The following is a 22,187-nucleotide window of genomic DNA, read 5'->3' on the forward strand; positions in this document are numbered from 1 at the left end:
GTATGAAAATTAATGCAGTAAATATGTACTATAAACATTTACTTACTTTTATATAATTTACATTAAAAACCCTTATACCTTATATTTTGGAAACAATAATATACCGGTTTTTCTTGGTTATACCAAGAATATCAGCTATTCCTTAGGTGTTCTAAGTTAAACCTTTATCTGAAATTTTTTTAAAAATAATGTAGTAAGCCACATAAAAATCATGCTATTCTAGAAGTACCTAAATCACGGCCTTATAAATTATAGAATAAAATCCAAAACATCAATCATGTATAATAAATTGTTCATAATTAACTAATTTTTACTTCTTTAGGACTAACAAAAGGAATATATATTGGTTCATGGATATCCGAGATAAAATCTGTCATCAAAAAATCTGATGTTTAAATATTCTTCCAAAGTAAGATATAATCAAATCATTTGCGTAAAAAAAATTTGTAATGGCATCACCGCTTTGGGCAGCATTATCGAATGGCGCCGGTGGATTGTCACGACTCGTGATCTCGTTTGCGGTATTGCCATATGTTCTGAAAAGTAGTGGATCTGTTGACATTTCAAACAAGTTTATTACGAGTTTCAAATATTTTTATTACGAGTTTTATTTGACGGCAAATATAAATCTGACAAAATATAAAAAAAATACATTTTAAATGACAGCGGTGTTTACATATGGTATGGGTCAAAGCAATCGCAACATAACGCTGGAGCATCCGGACAAGTTTGACAATAGAACATGCTATCCCTTCTTACGTTTTGGTTATGGCAATGCCGACATCTTCTTCTCATCTGTCTACCGTTGGCCAATTTGCTATACTTACTAATAAAATGCGGTATTTGTTTATCTATTACGCCAGGTTTAGTTGTTTTTTTCTTTCGAATTTTAGGACCAAGAAGGAGTCGATTTATTAATGCCAACCGAAATTCATAATCGCCAATTCCTCTCATATCAGAACAGCTTACCTCGGATAAACAGAATAATTTAAAAGCGTTTAAAACCATCAATTCGATAAGATGGATTCCGACTTTTTTATCCCATTCCAAATTCTTTCGAGTGCTGTGATAATGGCTAACTACTGGATCTTTAAGGTCTTTAACTTCTGACTTAATTTTCTTGTATTCGGCTATTAACTTGGGCTTCATTTCTTGTTCGTAAAATTGATTTTTCAGATCTACCATTTTGTTGTCGTGCTCTGTAGATATGTAGATCGTATCATGGTGTAAGTCATAGCATTTTCCAATTAATACTCCGTTTGAAAATCTAAATATAGTTTTGCCCGGTTCTGGTTGAACTTTAAGGCCTTTGGGATTTGCTTTGCTACTTTTTCTAAGTGTTCCGGTAGTATACGTGTTTTGTTCCAATAATCTGTAAGACAAATCATAAGAATTATAGTAATAGTCCAAATAAACTGAATGACCAACATTTAGTTTATCTTTTAGAAGATCTAAAACTACTTCTGCTGCATGGTTTGTTGTTCCCTTATCATCTATTTTTGTATTATAAATGGAACACTTAACAACCATGCCTTTAGAATCTCTTAGTGAATATAATTTAGTTGCGGTTTTGTTTTCTGCATCTTTACTGAATTGGCGAAATACAAGTTTGTTGCGCCACAAAATCATCGATTCATCAATGATAAGCTCTTTGGTAGGGTAATAAATTTCCTTCATTCGGTTGTTAAAAAATTCAATTAAAGGACGAACTTTCCACAACTTATCTGAACTGTCATCTGATGGGGGATTTCTAGCAAATGCTAAGTGTTTCATTATAGACTTAAATCGTTTGTAACTCATGCTGTTTTTAAAGCAGGGTATGTTCAATAAAGCATTTGATTCCCAATAGTGTTTTGTTTTGAGCAGGCGAATATTACTCATATGGAGAACAATTCCTAAAAACTTGTATAGTTCTTTTAACCCCAAAGGTTCCCATGAAGACGAGATAGTTTTCGCATAAAAATTAGTTTCATTTATGATTAATTCAAAAAAATTCTCAGTAGCCACCATAAAGAAGAAATCAATTGCTGGATGTGATTTAATGGGCGCCAAAAAATGATGCTTTTTGGTAAAGGGAATTTCCCTCATTTGGAAGGGTAGTTTAGTCCAATATGGTCTTGATCTTACCGAACTCGTTGCCATATTATGTTCCTTATGTTCACTATCAATGGCCTTATTGTCTTCGTCACTTTCCTGGTCGCTCTCGTCCCATTCTTCATCATCTTCTTCAGAGTCGATTTCCTTGTCGCTATCAATAAATCCATTACACTGCAAAATAGTTTCATAGGTTTGGTCATTATCGTCACTATCAGATGAACACTCGCCGATTTCCGGTTCACATTCGCTAGTTTCCGATTTATTTTCTTCCCACTGGTAGTTCGCGTCATCGTCGAGTTCAGAGTCTTTATCACTATCATCTTCTATCTTTATCACTAAGGTTTCGATTGTAGTATCTTCATTTAGCCTTGGCTTTTTTGCACTACAAGCTCGTGAATTGTCTTTGGGCTCCATTAGATTACATGAAAACTCAATATATCTGCAATAAAAAACAGTTAGGCCGCAATTATTTTAACGAGTCAAATTTTAAATCTACCTGAAGCACACGAACTCGACTCTCCACAGCTGGTTTTCGTTTAAACTGATACGAGGCGTAGTGCGTCAAAGACGAGATATAGCGACGCGAAGGTCGGTGGGAATTTCACAAAAGCGGGTCGCAGCGTTGTCAGATTAAAACATTTTATGCGGTTGTAGATGAGTGTTTGAAAGATTGCGGATGAAAATTTGCGGTGTTTATATGTTAACAGCGGTTAACGACAGCTGTTGCATTTGGGTTGTAATTTAGGCCGTAATATTAAAGAAGATATAATTTATCTTTTCTTGTCGCAAATAGAAGTAAGCTATCCTCTTTTATTTCTGAGAAGTGAAAATTAAAAGTTGCACTTGTTTTATTATGGAAAAGCTACATAATAAGAAAATATACGTTTATTTGCCAATATAAAGATATCTAGAAATTACATGAAAGAACATAAAAGGGGGAAATAAAACGGGTAATAACATAAGCTAATTTGTCACTGGCTTGTGAAATTCTTGACAAATAGGAAAAAAAAATATTTAAGACAGTCAAATTTGAGTATGAAAAGTCACATTTGGGAATAGGACACTTTTCAATATTGTAGTCATATTTTATAGATTTTCGTCAGATTTTTGACTATTTACTAGTAACCCTAATATATTAAATAAGCCTAAAATGTTATGTAAAGCATTATACCTTTAATTTTAATAATTCCGATGGATATAATGCAAAAAATTCAACGAATTATGCAATATTGGTCTATCTGTTTTTTGCTTCCAATTTTTAATAATTTTAATTTTTATCATTTTAAAAGACTTATTTATGTTTCCTATTATCTTGTGAGGTTTTAGGAGTGATACGATGACTAGTTATTAGATATCCCCAAGATATTATCCATTTGCGTTTTTTAAATAAAACGCCCTCATGGCAGACAGGTATCATTAGCAGCATCATTAAGTCAGGTATCATTAAAGTCCTATAATTAGTACAATTTTAATATAAAAATGGGTGATAAAATATTAATATAAATTGTAACTTTTTAAAGAATGGTACTAAAAGCTCTCCTGTTTTAGAACCTGGACCCTGGACTTTAGAACTGTATAGGTTTTTATAGAAATCTTGAACGGAGCTTGATTTTTTTGCTATGCAGCTCTTTGTTCTTTTACTGCCTTTTTGATCGTTTGGATATTAGAACTTTTGTATTTTATTTTCTTCGATTTTATTCTTAATTACCTCATTGTTATGGCTTCCTAAATCTTTTAGGATGTTCCATTTTTTTCCTTGATTTTATTAGATTGGTTGTTTGTGGGCTTATGTTCAAATGTCCCCTTAGTTTGAAGCATATCCTTCTTGTTGCAATTTGAATACTATTTAAGATGTTATTGCAAAGTTTGTCTATTCCTGGAGGAAGTCTTAGAAGTTCACCTAGTTTAGAATTTAAAATATATTGAATAATAGCTTTGTTCTGACTCAGAGCTTCAACTGTTGGGTATTTTTGTTGTTGGTTTACTTCTTTCGAGTTTTGTAGGTATTTTTATGTTTGTTCGGAGTATATAGTCGCTGCAGTAGCAAATCGGTTTAAAACTATGACATCATAATATAGTCAATTTTATTCTTAAATTAACGACTAGGGTTAAGTCCAACTTTTTTGTCTCTCTTTATTCCCACAGTAGCTGTCTATTATATCTCCTCGTTTCTATCACCAAAGTCAAGCTATGTTTTGTCATAGTAATATTATTATATAGGTGTTCGATATCTTTAACCTCGGAGGTATTAGATAGGGCCTCTGTACTATCTGAAAACGGTATCTGTTATTAAATTTCGGCATGATATACATAACTCGGGATGAAATGGATCACATATTTGTTAGTCTGTTTTTAGGCGTCTGTTTACCATCAAAGTCACTCCTCCTTGAGTTGGTTTCTGAGTTTTTATGATGTAACAAGTGTCCCGATTTGAGAGTCGTAGTTGATTGCACATTACTAAAATAGGTGGTAAGACGCTTATGAAGCATGTAACATTATTGGTTAATGAGTGTTTAACAAAAGGAAAAAGCCCAATTAAGTGGCAAAATGTAAAGTTCATCATATTATACAAAAAAGGAGACAGAATCAACATGATCCTTGTGATCAGCTTAGTATCCCCTAGTATACTGCTTGAAAAAATAATAACCAACCAACTGGTTAACGAACAAGATGGACTCATACCAACCGGTTGATCAAGCGGTATTCTTTAGTTAAAAAGGAGCATTACACTGTAGAGCAACGCGTCCAGATTGTCAAAAATTGTGAAAGAAAGAATGGTGACAGTTTAATTGCCAATATTTATAAAGTTCGTCCAATATTCCTAATTCAACTACTGTGAAAAGAATTATCAAAAAATTCGAAAGTACTGGTTTGCTTAGTGATATGAAACACACGATACGAGCCCGTAAGGTTATCACGGCAGTTCGCGAGAGTGTGACAGAAAGACCAGAGAGAAATTCGCCATAAATTCGTACAAGAATCGGACATTGCACTCTTCAGCGAGTTTTTACTAAAAATCTACAGCTGCATACAACTACTTCTGCCAGCAGACCATGAACAACGAAGAGAATTTACCAATTGGATCCTTGAGCAACCGGCTGATTTTGCAAGCAAAATTATTTTTAGTGTTGAGGTCCATTTTTACCTTTACGGCTTCCTTAACAGGCAAAACTGTTGCATTTGGGGCCTAGAAATTCCACGAATGATTTATCAGAAAGCAATGCATTCACGGCATGTCACTGTATGGTGTGCATTATGAGACCATAATAGGAGGAGGAATAATTGGAGCGTTTTTCTTCAAAAAGAAGAAGGTGCTACGAACGTCATCGTGGTATGATAATACAGTTTCTTGTGCCTCATTTGGAAGCTATTGATCTTAACGACATATGGTTTCAACAGGACGGTGCCACATGTTATACCACCCGTGAAACATTGACGATCTTGTACTAGTTGACTCTTGGTCGTATCATTTCTCGATTTGGAGACTAAAAATGGCCTCCACGCTCTTGTCATTTAACGCCTTTACCTTAGACTGGCTGCGGGGTGATCTGAAGTTACAGGCTTATGCCAGTAAACTTGCAACCATCAGAGCAAAACCATAATTAGACGCTTGCACTTTTATTGAAACAACCTTTATGATAACGCTTCCATTCATCTAAAAATAGATAAGATTTGGTAAGAACAAGGGATTAATATTGATGGGGTTTAATGGAGTGCGTCTAAACTATTTACTTGATCTAACATCGCTACAAATTCAGCTTGGCAAAGAAAATCGATCTTCGTAAATCATAAGACGAAGAAGAAGGCTTTCCTGGGCAGCTTTTGGAAAACTAAGATTTATCCTTGAATGCCGGTACTCACATATGGACTCCAGACAACGGCAATTGCCCCGAAATTTAAGGGAAATCATAGATTAGCTCAACTCTAACCACCCAACGAGCAATGGAGAGAGTTAGCAATGAAAGAAATAACGTTAAGGAATAAAGTTTGCAACGAGGAAATTCATAGAAGAACAAAAGTGATTGATGTACAAGACTTGAACAACTGAAATGGAGACTATAGCACGGCAATGTGACCGCACATGGGATATTCATTTGTCACCCAAGAGAGACCAACGGAGCATCAGTAGACCCCAGAGACGATGGCAAGACAATGGCGATCCAAAATGTTGCAGGAAGAAAATGGATCCGGACTGCTAGGGATAGAAGAGCATGGAAAGATTTGCAAACGTCCTACGCCATGCAATTGCTCCAATTTTTATCTAAATTAAATTACTTTAAATATTTTTAAATGATACGAGATCTCTGCCTAAGCATAAGGAAGTTTTTGTACAGTTTTATGACACAAAATATTAAGCTGAAATACAATATGGTACAAGAATACTTTGACAACTGTACCATTTAATAAACTCAATAGATGTTTAATGCGTGGTCAGATTTATCACATCACTGTTTCAATTTAAATTCCAAATATGCGGGAATTATGTTCTAGTGCAAGGCCTCTGGTCACGCACTAGGTGTTCTTAGCACAATTTTAAGAAGAAACCCTTTGTTAAAATAGAAAATGGTAAAAGAACTTTACTCTCACCAGCCTCCAATAATGGGATTTTTGACATTTAAATTGGATTATTACCCTTTGGACATTTCTTAGTGATGCGAGGCCTTTGGCCACTAATATAGTGTTTGGTTCACAAATTTAGGAAAAAAATCAGCTTCCTAAATACCGTTTATTTTTTTCGTTTATTTAATTATAATTTAGTTTCTAATTAAATACTTGATTTTAAAATTAAATCCATACATATTTATTTTTTTAATAATTTTGCAAAAATTGCTCCTGCCAATAAAAACACAAATTTTCAAAATCTAATTTTAGGTCTGAATAATCAATTAAATTAATTTTAACGCACAAATTTCTTAGTAAGGCGAGGCCTCTGGTCACGCATAAGGTATTTTTAATTCCGTGGGCCATGTGTTTATCCATAATTAATCTTTTCTTGTTTCACCAGGTCAAGACCAGCCATACAACGACGTAGATCTGATCTTTGGGGTAGAACTGAGCTCACCCAGGAACTTCGACAAGGTCAAAGCGGCGGTGTTGAGTTCATTATACGACATGTTGCCAGACGGAGTCAGTCGCAAACGAATATCTACCTGTAGTCTAAAAGAAGCTTATGTCAGCAAAATGGTCAAGGTAAGATCAATTCAACCAACTTATGGAATATATGCACTTAGATATGATAACAAGTGCGACAACGAGTATTCTCGCACTCGTTTAAAATTAATTATCTGAAGGGCCATCTAAAAATCATGCTGTAAAACATGAATTAAGGTACCTAGAGCCGAAAAGGTAAACTATTCGAATAAATATGAATTAAAAAAAAAACCTTAATTGATAGTTGTACTAAAATATAGGCTATAACATGTGTATTGTTTTACTTATTCTACACTTATATAATATGCAATGATTATATAAGACCCTATTCCAGCATTACCGATAAATTCCTTTTAGGTTAACAACCAATCGGACTCTGGTGATCGCTGGTCTCTCATTTCCCTTGGCTGCCAACGTGGCAGGGGAGTCGAACTAAAATTCGTCGACCGCATGCGCCGTCAGTTCGAGTTCAGCGTAGACTCGTTCCAGATCGTTTTGGACTCGCTGTTGCTGTTCTACCGCTGCGCCACCACCGACCAAGACGGAAACCCCACCGCAATGATCAGCGAGAATTTTTATCCCACGGTTGTAGGTGAATCTGTGTTCGGTGACTTTCAGGAGGCCTTATACCACTTACAGAAGAGATTGATATCGACGAGGAGGCCCGAGGAGATACGTGGCGGGGGATTGTTGAAATATTGCATGCTTTTAGTGAAGAATTATCGGCCGGCTCATCCGGATTATATTCGATTATTGGAAAGGTAAGCGTGACATTATTGGTAGAAATCTCGCTAAAGTTTGGAGACTATAAAGGAGAATCATAACAATATCAATAGGGAGTTGGGAAGGACGGGACTTTCTTTCACAAATGAAACACACTTTTCACGTATAGAGAAAAGTCTTTCCGCCCTTCTTAACTCGGTATATCATAGCCACACCACTTCAAGAATGAACTTCTACTTACAAATAGCAATATCAGTTAAAACTTCTAAAGATAGTTTTCGTGATTTTAAGAGTTAGTTAGTTAGCTCTCATATTGTCTTTTCTTTTTATTTACTCTTTATGTTTGTCTGCCTTATTTCTGCTTCTTGCTTTTATTTTTTTTCAATAGTGAGAAGTTTCTCTCTTTAGCAAAAACTTAATTGAACTGAGGTGGTTTATACTAGGCATATTGGAACAATTTATACTTCAAGGGGTTTCCTTCTTCTTTAGAATCCAAGAATGAAAATTACTTTCGTCAAAACAAAATTGATTGCCTGGAAGATACAAATTTACTCCTGGAAAACATATAAAATTTTGTCAAATGCCTGGAATATACGAAACGAAAAATTATTTTAAGTCACTAAAATCATCAAAAAATACTGTTAAGATCCTGATAAGCATTAAATGCTTGGGTTTCATTCTACCTTAAAATTAAGGAAGAACAACTATTTTTCACTTCAATGTCCTTTTCTTGCTGGTGAATCATGTAATTTTTTCTCTATATTCTTTGAAATATTTATTGTTTTATTTTATCTTTTTTTTCAGACGTTACTTTCCAACTAACACCTAAACTAAATAACCAGATGACAAGATTACATAGGGTTGAGCACAGACTATGTTTGACTACTACTTGAGTCGGACACTAAGTGAAATAAATGTTAGGATAAAATTTTTAAACTTTTCTTCTTCCTCGTCTCCTTCTTCTTTTTTTTCCTCTGTTTTTTTTGGTAGTCTTCTTTTTAAAGGTACCTTTCCACGTAATATACCTTAAAATGTAAAACATCTTCTGAGGCTAATGGTTTTTTAAATTAGATCAAGATTTAAATTTTCTTCTTTTCATTTTATTCTTTTCTGTATTTTTCTTATTCATCTTCTATTTTATTGTCTTCTTTTCCATGGTGAATTTCTAGATGACTTATAAACTAATATGGAACTTGGCAAGTTATCATGATAATTGACTAGTAGTAAATAATAAATAACTCAATCAATGGGTAACTGATAAATTAACAGAACTCCTTAATTTGTTATCGCTGATGATGGACATGTTATATGTTGGAAACATGTTGGAATAACAGTTTTCTAAGTAAATTTAATAGAGGATGACCGAAACACTTTGAGTTACTCATTGATCTATTAATTCCACTGCTAACGGAATGGACTACTTCTTTAAATAACTCAATATTGAAAGTATTTGATCTTGGGTTAAGTTGGACATTGGTTGAATTATTATGTTATTAACGGTATTAGTATTATTAGAAGCAATTAAATGTGCAGTAAGAACTTTCAGTTTTTCTTCTTCTTCTTCTTCTTTTTTTTGTCTCTAATCTTGTGATTTCGCTATTTTATCTTATTTTCTTTAATTAAAACGACTTACAAATAAGGCGTACAAGAAACAATTAATTCTTTATAAATTACTAGTTAATAAATCTAAAAAGAAGTTTTTTCAATTAATTTGGGTTGGATGTTTCATCTAAGAAGAAGGAATTAGTGGTTTTTCTCATCCTGTTCTTCCTCACCTTGTCCTGTTCTTTATTACTGTCAAATAGAACTGAAAAGTGTTTATTACCTTATAAGTTTAAAGATATTTATATCTTTCCATATTTTCCGGATGACTTATCTTTATTAATTTAAACTTCTTTTTATCTTAATTTCATAGAAATTTTTGAATCCGCAGACCGCATTAGAACCTTTCCTAAATTTCTTGTAAATAATTAAGTATATTTAGCATTTTAATTAACTTTCCAGGTAAAGTTCCAAAGTAATTCTTCGCAAGCGATATACTCCTAAAACTTTAAGCCATTACAATTAAGGCTTCCAGAGATTTTCCGTTTGCTTAAAAAACAATTTAAATTTTAATTAAATTTAATCTATTGCACATTCGTCCATAAAGTAAAATCCAGACAAATAACCATAAACCGCATTGTAAATCTCAAATCGATGTCAGACTATCAATTTAATACTTCAAACCTTGTACGATGAGCGTCCATTTCGCAATAAAATTCGCAAATCAGACGCTAAAAATAGCAGAAAAATGGCGAATAAATGAATCGAGCATCGTGGCATCTCATCGTAGGAATGTATATCATTGACACCAAAGCGATTGCATGGTTTTTTAGGTGGGCCGCGTTTAGGTTGTTGATTAAAAAAAGTAATTTTTTTAAAAGGTCAAGGCCGTTGTAACCGGCCAAGTACTACTACTTATTGAAGAGTAAAAGTAAAACGCTTAACTTTTTGCTGTGTTGCGTCAGGTTCTTTTGATGTAATGGGTTAGTATGATTGCAACTAAAAAATTGAATGTTTCGTATATGATTTTTTAAAATTATTTAAAGGATTTTAAAATGTGTATTCGCCTTTATCGATTGGTCATAGTTAACTTCCTTTCCCAAAATATTAGACCAATAGATTTAAGACGATTCATTTAATATCATTTTTCTTCCAGTGCATATTAACTAATGGATTGCTCTTCCTTGTGGTAGGTAATCAGTAACTGCAAGTCATGTATCCTTGTCCACTGTCTGATGTTACACAGCACTGACGTTTTCTTTCTTCCGATTCCTCTTCTTTTTTCAATCTCCAAGACCTCCAGTTAGAAACCATAGAGAAGTGTGAGGGAGCCCTTAAATACCAAACATAATAATTTACGAATCTTAGTAGCTTCAAATCAGATCACATTCGGAGCAGGCAAGCACCTTTTTAAACTTTAGGAATGTTTATCGCCGGATCGAATGGTTTATTTTAGTGAACGGATATTAATATGTTGTTTTACAATATAAAGTTGAAAATGATTATTTTATTATGGTTATGTATATATCTACCTATTGCCTTTTAGATTTATCTTCATTTAAACAACTAATTTATATAGTTTTAGGTACCACACAAGACAAATGTGCCCTTGTTACCATTAAAAAAAAATGATTTATACTTTATTGATTTGGACTTGAACAGGAAAGTTTTTTCAATTCGTCAAGTGAAAGAATTTGAAATTTCTAAATTAAACATATTATGTACCGAAGATAAAATACTGCGTGTTGGGTCCAAAATATGAATGTCCAAATCCTTGATATCGTATAACGAATAATAATATTAACGAAATAATGTCCTTTACAGACAATGCCTGTTCCATCTGAAAAATTATCTATTGTACAAAACAAACAAAGAAAACGAAAAAGGCAAAAAAAAACGGAGAACTCTGCAAAAGCACTTGCAACATGTTTGAGGGTTAAAATGTCATGTTTTGAATTTCAATCGTCAAGACCAGTTCACAGGACACAGCAGAAATTATTTTGACAGAAATCGTACGGATGAAAATCGGAAAGCATTTTCAGTCGTTGCAATTATGTTAGATTTTCCAACGAATGCAATAGACAAAATTGGAATCAGATTTTTTTTTGGGGATGATTCATTATCACTTTATCATTCCATCTTATGCACTCTAGTAGACCAAATGTTTCCCTCTGAGAAAAATATAAAAATCTCCGCTATCCTTTCGTAAATATTTTAGTAAAAGTATTTTCTTAAAAACGTACTTTCTTGAATATCGTAGGACATACAGAAAGCTACTGCAAAGGGCCAAACAACAATTCTATTCTTCTAAATTAAGAAAATCAAGTAACAAATCCCGAACATCCTGTCAATTATCAGGTAGAATAACCAAAACTCGCAAGATATTTTATTACATCATCAACTTTTACTGTTCCATAGCTGACAACCTAACTAAGACTATTCATACTTATGCTCTCGACTACCTAGTCAATGTAATGATATCATTTACATTCTCTTTTCAACCCACCAATTCAATTGAAATTAGTAGAGTTCTCAGTGGGGTGAAAAATCAGAATACTTCAGGTTATGCTGGTATTTCCCTAAAAGTCCTTAAAGAGCTTCCTGGAAATTCTCTTTCTGCACTGGCCCTTGCCGTTAACTCCTCTTTTGCTAGAGGAAGCTTCTCTAGCAGAAGAGTAGTCATGCATAATTGCCAAATCTTGATATTTTAGGAGAAATTGGAGCTTTTGCTGATGATTGTACAGCACTGTGGTCAACACTCTCGATCTGCAAAATATTATTGCTCTTGACGTTCAAAAGATCAAGGATTGGTGTGATGCTAATCAACTACATCTTAACCTATCAAAAACACGTTGTTAGATTTAGAGACATGCGCTTGGAAAATATTGCCATTGAGACTCAAATTTTGAAGGTTGTTGAAGATTCTAAATATCTGGGTTTAAACACAGATTACAAGTTGAAATTTGACTCATGTGAGCTGGCTGAATAGGAAGATGGCTTTTGGTTGCTATAGCATGAAGATAACTGCAAGGAAACTTGGTCCCGTTATTGCTGAACTAGTTATTTTGCCTTGCTGGAATCACATTTAAGATGCTGTATTCGATCCTGGAGTTTCTGTACCCAATATCTTTTTCAATCCTCTTTTGTTCTACAAAAAAGAGCTGTTCGGTCATTGTGTCTGCTACATCCCCGTACTGATTGCAAACCACTATTCATTGAAAATAAAATCCTAAAACTCTTTTTGTTTTATAAACAGTGTTTGTTCACAAACATCTTTCTAATTTCTCAAATTCCCGAACTTATCAAACACGCCAGGAACATGATTTATGTTTGACTATTCCTCACTTTAGTTACATAGTAACATAAAAGACTCTATTATTTATATGGGCATTAACATGTATAACCACTTGCCATTGAGTCTTCGATGTATTAAGACTTTTAAAATGTTTCGACATAAGTGCAAAAGTCTTTTAATTGACCATGCATTTTATTCTGTTGATGAATATTTTTTGTTTAACCTCGAGTAGCATCTAGTCTCTATTAGGTTTTTAAATTTTGTAATTTGACCAACAATTATATTAATAAAATATATCGGTCATTGTTAAATGTTGCTATCCTTTTAGGCTTTGTTAATAAAAAATTATATATGTTGTAGTTCTAGAACAATAAAGTATATTATCTATCTATATATCTAAAGACAAACTGCAGCAAGCAGCTGGCAATATATTTATTAAATCACCTATAACTCAAAGTATTAGACAAGAATATGATATACCATATATAGCAGAAAATGTCCGCTTTATGATTCTACAATTAGAGACTAAATAAATATTAGAGGGACCGATCAATAACAAAATAAGTGATAAAAATTATTCTAAAAATAACGATGGTTTTTCCAAACTCACATTTTAAAAGAATGACGCCAAATTAAGAAACCTATGGCTTATCTATTGAAAAGCTGCAGCTACAAGATATTATTTTTGCTGCAATTTATTTAGCAACGATCGCAATTAAATTTGGGAAAAGAAGGATTTAAAACGACTTGAGACTCTTATCAACGCATCTTAAAATGCCCGAAATTTCATAAGGTCACCAGCACCCTATGCAAAGTTGGATATGATTAAAGAACTTTAGCAGTCTAGATAAGCAGTAAAATAAAAGACCATAAAATACGTTTGGTTGCTTTGCTATTCAATTTTTTTTTCGAAAATAATTAATTGTTTAGAAGAAGCTCTGCATGTGAAACACTTTTTATCTATCATGTCGGAGCACCTGCGACGTATTGATAGTAAAGAGATTAATATTCTTTTTCGTAGCTTTTAAGCCGGTTAGTGATCATTCTGGAGCTGGACTCATTAGACATTGTGGAAGGATGGGATTTAAATATAAATGATTGTCACAAAGGTGCCCAAAGAAAAGTCAAGAAGCAATTTCCACGGGTATTTTTTAATCCATGTGGCTGTCATATATTAAATTTGGTTGTAGCAGAGGCTGCCAAAACAACGGTAAAGGCGGTGTCTTTATTTCGATGTGATTCTTTCCAAAGATGATTCGTTCTATTCTCCGGATCAAGAGAACGATGAGCACTTATATCAAAGATATCGAAAGATTATCGCTTAAAAAGGTTTGAGAAACTCGTTGGGGAAGTTTAGGGGCTATTCGGTATAACTACAGTTCGGTTTGTGAAGTTCTCCTTCATGAAGAAGCAAATGACTTCCCTTGCATCAGAAGCCTTGCCTTTAAGTCAGATCACGGAGCAGTTCGAGTTAGTTGTTACATTATTACATATTTTATCTACCTCTTCTAAATGATTAAAGAATTGCTCTGAGTTTACAAAGGAATATGGAAGTTATTCGTCCGTCTTAGTTATAGCCAGAGAAATTGCAGGCTGAACTTGATCCGATATGTAAGACATTAAGAGACGAAATCATGAATGTATGATACCCAAGATGACACATCAGCAGATCAAATTTTTTCTTAAGGCAAATATGTTATATCCATTGATAGATATAATAAATACTGAGTTAGACAATCGATTTTCTTAACTATCAAAATTAAATAATATATGATTCTTTCTTTACTGTCTTAAATAAATTCTAAATTCTTGAAGGACTTTAAATCTATAGCATCAATAAAAATTATTCAACTTATAATTAAAATAATTGGCAAGATATATTTTCAAATATAAATAGCACTTCGTATTTTATTAACTATTCCTGTAACTATCGCTAATGGAGAGAGAAGACAGTTATGTCCCAAGAGACATTTCCAAATTTAGGAATTGTATTCATTGGAAATAATATTGCTAAGAACATATATAATTTAAATTATTTTAAGTCTTCTGTTCAAGTTGAATTTCATCATTTTAATGTTGATATTTAGACCCCATTCATTTACTCTGTTCTCCTTCCACATTGTGATAGGTCGTTTATGTTGTGGGCAATCAAGACCCCATCATCAGCATAACGGATATTATTCATCCACATTCCAATAACCTTTATGCCAATCTCCACTTCTTCTAAAGCTTCTTAAAAAATTACATATAGAATATATAATTTTGTGCGTTTTGGTTCCAATACAAATTTTCAATACATTAGATGTCTTTCTCATCTATATCAACCTTCTTAAAAGCTGCATTAATTTGTGCATATATATGCTTTAAACTGGATGAACATGGTTTGGTTAGATTGTTTTTCCAATTGAAGGTTTATCCTCGTTAAAGAGTTTATCTATTTATTTTTTCCAGGCATGACTTTTTTTATTTCCTATGAAGGACTGGTTATTCTTATTAACTATTACGGTTTGTCTTTTTTTGTGTAGATTAAGATCATGTTGCTTTTGAAAGTTTTTTATTTCAAGAAATTTTAGTTTAATGTATTCGGCTATTTAGGCATTTTGTCATTCATTAATCAGAAAGAGCACATAAATCGAACTATGAATACCAGATCTTAACATGAAACAGTTAACAGTACTATACAGTTAGTAGTAGTAGTATACCGTCCAATTGGATAGTATACGGAGATCTTCGTTTTTTAAGGTTTCCTGTTTTCGCCCCTTTATTTTTTGCTTTGTAGGTTTTTTGATAGAACAAAGAACATGTAGCAACTTCCAAGGCAACCACAATGATAAAAAAATATTTCAAGGCTACATGATATTCGTTGAGGTCACAAAAATTACTTTTTTTTCATGTCGACAATTAATTTACTTTTTTTGAACTACAATTATACACCATCGGCGATCGAATTGAAATGGCATATTCAATTGAGTTTGGTTTAGGCATAGGTAAATATTTAGAGTGGAGATTCTGGATCACGAAACGACATGCAAAGCATGCGTAGATATCAAAAAGTCGTTTATTAATTTTTAGTTTTAAATTAAGTGACCGGTTATATGGAGCCGGACTGACATTGGTGCCATTACGTTATAAGTAAGCAATTTATTTGCTTGAACTTTCGTCTATATATCCCATTTAATTTGTGATCCAAATTCCCCCAACACGACAGTAAATGGCAGATGGCGCTCGCTATATAAAAATAACGGAAACGTATATCGAATCCATAATAAAAAAATCTTTGCACCTCGGTTAAGTGGCAAAAGAACAACAAACATCCATTACTGTCAAATTTCACCCGGAATCGAATCCATTTAGCGCAGCTCGACCGAGCGATCCGTTTCACATGCTTTTTCCCTTTATCCGTGGAGGGATTTCGCCTTTCCACAAGTATTATTCACCATGAAACTTTTATATTTTCAGAAATGTTCCTTTAACCGTTCCTTAGGGAACTATCTAAAACCTTCATACATTTCTGGCGTACGTCTTAAAACGAATGAAAATGGTCATTCGAATCTGTCTGGGATTTTATACTTTATGTACCTAGTATTACACACACAACACAAATATAGAGAAATGCTTGTTGCCTAGTGAAAGACAGAAATTCCATTGACAGCTCTATTGACGTTAAGGATAAGGGCGTGGGCGAGTATTTTGGGTGGCGTGTGGCGGGAAATTTAAATCTGATCTATTGCGCAATATTTTAAGTCAGTCACAGACTGTTGATGCGTTAACTGAAGCGTGATGAGCGATATATTTAAATAGAATTTTATTTTATGTTAAAATTAAAAATACGCTTATCAGTTTAAAAATACCCACTTTTTATTTAAAATTATTAATTTTGAATTTGAAAGTTGCGAAAGAAAAATAAATGTTTCTATTGCATATTGCAGACATCCCTTATCTTTGTTCAAGTATTAATACATTAACTAACATATTAAGTATTTGAAATAAATTTAGTTCTCAAGAAATTGCTTATTTAGGACCTTCTGTCTAAAGTCTGGACTTATCTGGAAGATATTTAGATATAGATACTCACCAATAATTATAAGTTAGCACCCTAGGTATTTTATTTTAAGATGAATTGAAACAAATTTGACAAAGGGCTTTAAAGCGCATAATAAAATGTTTACAATACATTCTAAATTAAATACTGTAAACTGTAAGCATGGTATTAATAAGACCATTTATGTATGAATATGGAAGTGTTGTAGGTATAAAGCATATTTTTCTTTTATTAATTTTTATAATTTCAATTATTTCTAAACTTCAAAAAAAATACCTGCTTTTTTTGTTATTATAAGTGTTAAAAACATTATAAGAAATATGTAACAAACACACTTAAATAAAGAAAAATTAACGTACATATTTTTTGCCACCTTTACAATCATAACAAACTAATATTGTATATCCACAAATTATGGAAAACAAAGTATAAATTCTTATGATAAAAACCAGAAATTATATCTATTTTTTTAAATAAATCTCATGGTGAATAAGTAAATTAATAATGACTAAATATAGTACAACAAATACATATGTACAAATTAATATGCACCATATTAACTTTAAAAGTTTATTGCCAAATTTTAAGCATTATTGCCAAATTCCTACAGGGCGGTTTTGGTTAGTCACAATAGGATAAAAATGTCGCCTGCCAGTGGGGTTATCTCCAATAAGTATGGAATATATAAACATAATAAAATAGATTAAGCTCCTTTTATTCTCAAGAATTCAAAAGACTGTTGTCACTAAGGCCTCTGTTAGTTTTCAAGCCGAAGAAATCAGAGTTGGATGATATTGGAGTACTATCCAGATTCACAGTGTCAAGATCTGTCAAGTGAGATGTTTGGTGAAGTAGAACTTGATTTTTGTTTTTGAAATCAACTTAGAGCTTCTTTATTGACTAAATAAAGATCTTTCAATTTAAGCAACATCATTGAATACATCTTAAGATACACGTTAAGGCTGGGTTGCAAATAGGACTTTGTTTAGTAATTATGATCACTTTGTATTTCCATTTTATGTGGTGACCATGAAACAGCGTCCCATGTTCTTAAGTTGGAACCAGAAAAGTGAAGAGAAAGATGAATTTGAAGAAAATTCAAAAAATGTATGTGACTTTCTGGGTAATTACTAATGTGCATGAAGAATATTTGCACAAATATCGTAACCTACTAGACAAGGAAATCGAAATTTGGAGGTCTAAAAAGTAGAATTGAATTGTAAAAATTTAGACCTGTGACATAGATATTTCCAAAATAGGATCGAATTTACAATTATACCTGGGAAAATGAAAATACATCCAAAATGCACCCCAACATTGGTAGAAAACACTTAGTTATGTCATAATTGCAAAATTTACCTCTCCTCTGCTCTGTGTTGCTCTGCAATTATTGGATATTTGAACGTTGGTAAAATGGTTTACCAACCCATTATGATATAAAATCACAAAAAGCTATAAAATTAATTAAATACTTTAAATTAGAAGAAAATCATGAGGCTTGTCTTGTCTTCCACCCAAAAGAAACATAAAAAAGACAGTCGAGTCGTCAAATACGACAGTGAAAATGTCATTAATGTCACATTCAATGTACATAAAAAATTAGCCAATAAGAATCAGTCGACCATCTTTGATGGCAGACTATTCCGCCCGGTCATATTCAACCTTCATATCATGGTATTACATTTAACATTGCTATATAGACACTTAAAAGAAGTTGTGTGTTAAATTTATGGCAACATTGCCAACGCGGTCATGAGCCTCCCGACTTCCACCAATCTTAAATTGGTAATAAATGCACCGGCGCGCAAAAACGGTGTTGCCATATTGTGAGCATTTTAATACATACTTCATCTAGAATTTTTTTATTGCAGATACATGTGCTCTCGGTTCTTCATAGACTTTTCGGATGTGACCCAGCAAAGGTCGAAGCTTGAAACGTATCTTTGGAACCACTTCGGCAGCGGCCCAGAAGAGGCGGCAGCAAGGCACCGGTTTCTTTTGCTTTTGCACGATGTTGTTGCGCAAAGCACGGTCTGCCTGATGGGTCACGAGCGCAGGCAGACTTTACACCTCATTAAGAATTTGGCATGGCAGGTAAGATCATTATTCGATATAAAAACGGCTTAGGAATTATGTAAAATTATAATGAAATTACTTATGTAATTTAAATTTGCTGTTCAATAGATACTGTTCAAACTTAAATTCCATCCATCAAGTCAATTCGTATTCCATTTTGAAATTTCCGAATTTAATTTCCAAAGTTTATTCTCAAGATTAATGATTTCCAAGTTTTTGTACAGAGTACTTTTGTAAGAGAATAATTTCACTCTGGCTTTGTCAGGGGCTTGTGAATAAAAGAACAGAAAGCCAGAATTCACACATGATCATTCTAAATTCTTCTACTATGGAGGCATCGCTAAAGATATGTGATATTAAACCTTTTAAACTGTTTCACAATAAGTCTGTCTTGTCTTTCTCTCCCTTGCAACCATTTACTATCTCGCTTTAACAATCCTTTGGATATTCAGTTTCATCTTAAAGGAGCTTGAAATAACAGGATAGGAGCCAAACTCTTATCCATTGTATGAAAAGAGAAACAGCACAAGCTAGTGAATATTTGATATCCTAGATGATGCTAAACGTCTGTGGTCTGCAAATCTAACAACAGCATGAGTGATTCTAGACGTGAGTCATGGGATTCAGATACTAGCAGATGACTCTCACTATTAACTCACATAAAAGTACTATTAACAAATAGTCATCTGACCATTAACAAAAGGAAATATCGGCATTGAGAAAAATAACTTTCTGTTATATGAAATACATAAAATATATGAATAAAAAAACCATAAAAGAAGATATTGACTCCAAAGCCTGGAAAACATACAAAAAACGGTGAAATGCACGAATAGACAAAACGAAAAATTATTACAAATCCAATTCACGCAGCACATTAAATGCCTGCAAGAAAAATTACTGTTTTTACAAAAGACTCTTCCGAAAGAAGTTGGTCTCATTACCACCAACATTGTTTGATCGAAACGGAGACCCAATTTCTTTCAAATTTCTAACACTACCGTTAGATCATCGCAAAATTTTAATGGTAAATCTCAAAATTCAATGAACAATCCATAAGTTTGTCCTATTTTAGTGAAAATGATGTTTTATTTGCTTTAAAAACTATCAAGCCGAAATCAATAATTGGCCCTGAGCTAAAAAATTAAAAATACCAGATTGTCTTTTTATCTGATTGTGTCTGTGTTTTTGTCAAACAGTGAACAACACTCTTTGATCTGGCACTAAAACAAGCAATGTTTTCGGATCTTTGGAAGTCATCAAAGATAATTTGTGTACATAAAAAGGATAAAATACCGCCTATTATAAAAAATTAATATCTTTTCTAAATGTTTTGAACATGCTTTTCGTTCAGTCTTATAGAACATATATCGGAGTAAATGCTAGTTCACAAGTTGACGTTGTCTATGCGGACTTTTCGATAGATTTTGACCGACTAGAGTGACTAGACCGTGGTATTCTTCTCAATAATCTTGAACAAAATTACAGTTTTTCTTTCCGCTTTATACATTTCTTTAACTCTTAGCTTACCGGCACGTGGAATATTATCCTCTTAGTTCGACTCAGGTAGTTTAGCAATATCTGGAGTTTCACAGGGCTCTATATTAGGGCCGTTTTATTAAATTTTTTCTATACATAGTATATTAGAGCAGGTTATTGTGAATAGTTTGTTATATGCGGATGATCCAAATTCTATATTGATGCATCAATAGAATTTTAGATTATGTAAATTACAGCCCTCAATACGTGGTGCAAAAATAACAATTTGCCTCATAACGCTGCTAATTGTAAAGTTATTTCTTATTCTCTGAAGAAAAACCTACTAACTTATGAATACATTACACAATATGAGATGGTGCCGAGATCAACAGAATTCAGAGATGAGGTTCGATAGCTTTGTTCAATAGGATCGACGGTAGGATTGTTGGGTTTCGTCATTAGGAACGAACAGACGTATAATAATGTCTTTAGTCTGAAAATTTTTGTATTTCTCTTATGTGAGATCAATGTAGGAGTATGCTTTTACAGTGTAGTCACCATACTAAAGGAATCGTATGAATTAACCATAAAATATTTAAATGTTTTGAAAAGTGTAATCAGAAATTCGTGTTCCACACCAGAGTCTACTAGGTTGTCCTTCTGTGGCCTTGAGGACAGGCAAAAATCTGCTAATCTGCATTTTTTATTTTAACTTTTAAATTAAATTTATTGCAACATTTAAAATCTTCATGTGCTCCGTATATCATCTAGAAATATGAATCTTTTTACCTACCTAGACCTAGAACCCATATTTGGAAATTCTCCCCTATGCGTAGAGCGTGTAGCATTTTTATTTCTGTTCATGATTAATGTGACATATTTAATTGTAGTTTGTTTGAAATAAAAGTTCAGTTTTCCTAGAAAGTCCAATAGGGATAGGGTTCTGATTACCCTATTATGTTGACTTATATAGTTCATTAATTTAACTATATAGTTCATAGGTGGCAGACAAGATTAAATATTGAAACTACTATAATGTATTTCCCATTTATTGGTGTAAATTTCTTACCAACATATACTTTCAAATACCACAGCTTTTTTACAAATTTTGTATTTTGTAAAATTGTACTTCAGTTTATTCTTATATCTTGTAAAAGAAATACAGTAGCATTTATCTCTATATTTATTAGAAGTCTATTAAATCTATTATGTTGATTTGCTTTGCACCCTTAACAATATTTATGGGCCGTCTCTTTCTCAATCCAATGCAATTTATTTCGTTCTTCAATCTTTAGTGGTTTGTGAGATATTCGAGTTTTAGTGGAAGTGTGTTCCTGTATAAGTCAACTGCACTAGGAGTCAAATAGATTGAAAATTACTGGACTGCTTTGCACCCTCAGCAATATTTGTAGAGCATCTTTTCCTCATTAATCTAAGGCAACTTAATTCATATCTTAACTGATTTTTTAATTAGTTGAGTCTTAGCGGCAGTATATCCCTGGGGCTAGGAGTAAAATATCTTAAAAATTAATGCCTGACTGCCTGATCTTTTATCAGTAAAGAATCATTCATGGATCTTAACGGTTTAAAGGTTTTTAGATCATCTGCATAAAGACAAATTTTACAATGATAAAAACATTGAGAAATGTCATGAATTTAGATAAATTCGAATTTAAAAAAATTTGTTAGAAATTGTTCTAAGTTAACCCGTTTTAATATAGAGTACCGATTCTAGATAGTTTATTTATCATTATGGAATAATCTACTTCTTATCAAGCGCCT

At 32.9% G+C, this 22,187-nt stretch overlaps 2 protein-coding genes across 3 annotated transcripts in view; one reads left to right on the forward strand and one right to left on the reverse strand.

Annotated features, from left to right (window-relative positions):
* LOC126743090 (terminal nucleotidyltransferase 5C) overlaps positions 1-22,187 on the forward strand; it is a 120,961-nt gene that overhangs the window by 87,009 nt on the left and 11,765 nt on the right. For both annotated transcript variants that reach the window (XM_050450042.1, XM_050450050.1), the window contains exons 4-6: positions 7,103-7,287; positions 7,606-8,009; positions 18,722-18,944. In XM_050450042.1, the coding sequence (XP_050305999.1) occupies positions 7,103-7,287; positions 7,606-8,009; positions 18,722-18,944 (812 nt within the window). The remainder of the gene's footprint in view (positions 1-7,102; positions 7,288-7,605; positions 8,010-18,721; positions 18,945-22,187) is intronic.
* Positions 572-2,680, reverse strand: LOC126743081 (piggyBac transposable element-derived protein 4-like). Its single transcript, XM_050450033.1, has 2 exons — positions 2,594-2,680; positions 572-2,536 (listed from the first exon to the last, which is right to left on the reverse strand). Exon 2 carries the CDS (start codon positions 2,509-2,511, stop codon positions 673-675), a length of 1,839 nt encoding a protein of 612 aa, XP_050305990.1. The 5' UTR covers positions 2,512-2,536; positions 2,594-2,680; the 3' UTR covers positions 572-672.

The sequence above is a fragment of the Anthonomus grandis genome, chromosome 1 (genome assembly GCF_022605725.1).
Source record: "Anthonomus grandis grandis chromosome 1, icAntGran1.3, whole genome shotgun sequence".
Lineage (NCBI taxonomy): Eukaryota > Metazoa > Arthropoda > Insecta > Coleoptera > Curculionidae > Anthonomus > Anthonomus grandis.

What these genes read in the sequence shown, in the direction of transcription:
- LOC126743081 (XM_050450033.1), bottom strand. Translation starts at nt 2,511, where the DNA reads ATGGAGCCCAAAGACAATTCACGAGCTTGTAGTGCAAAAAAGCCAAGG.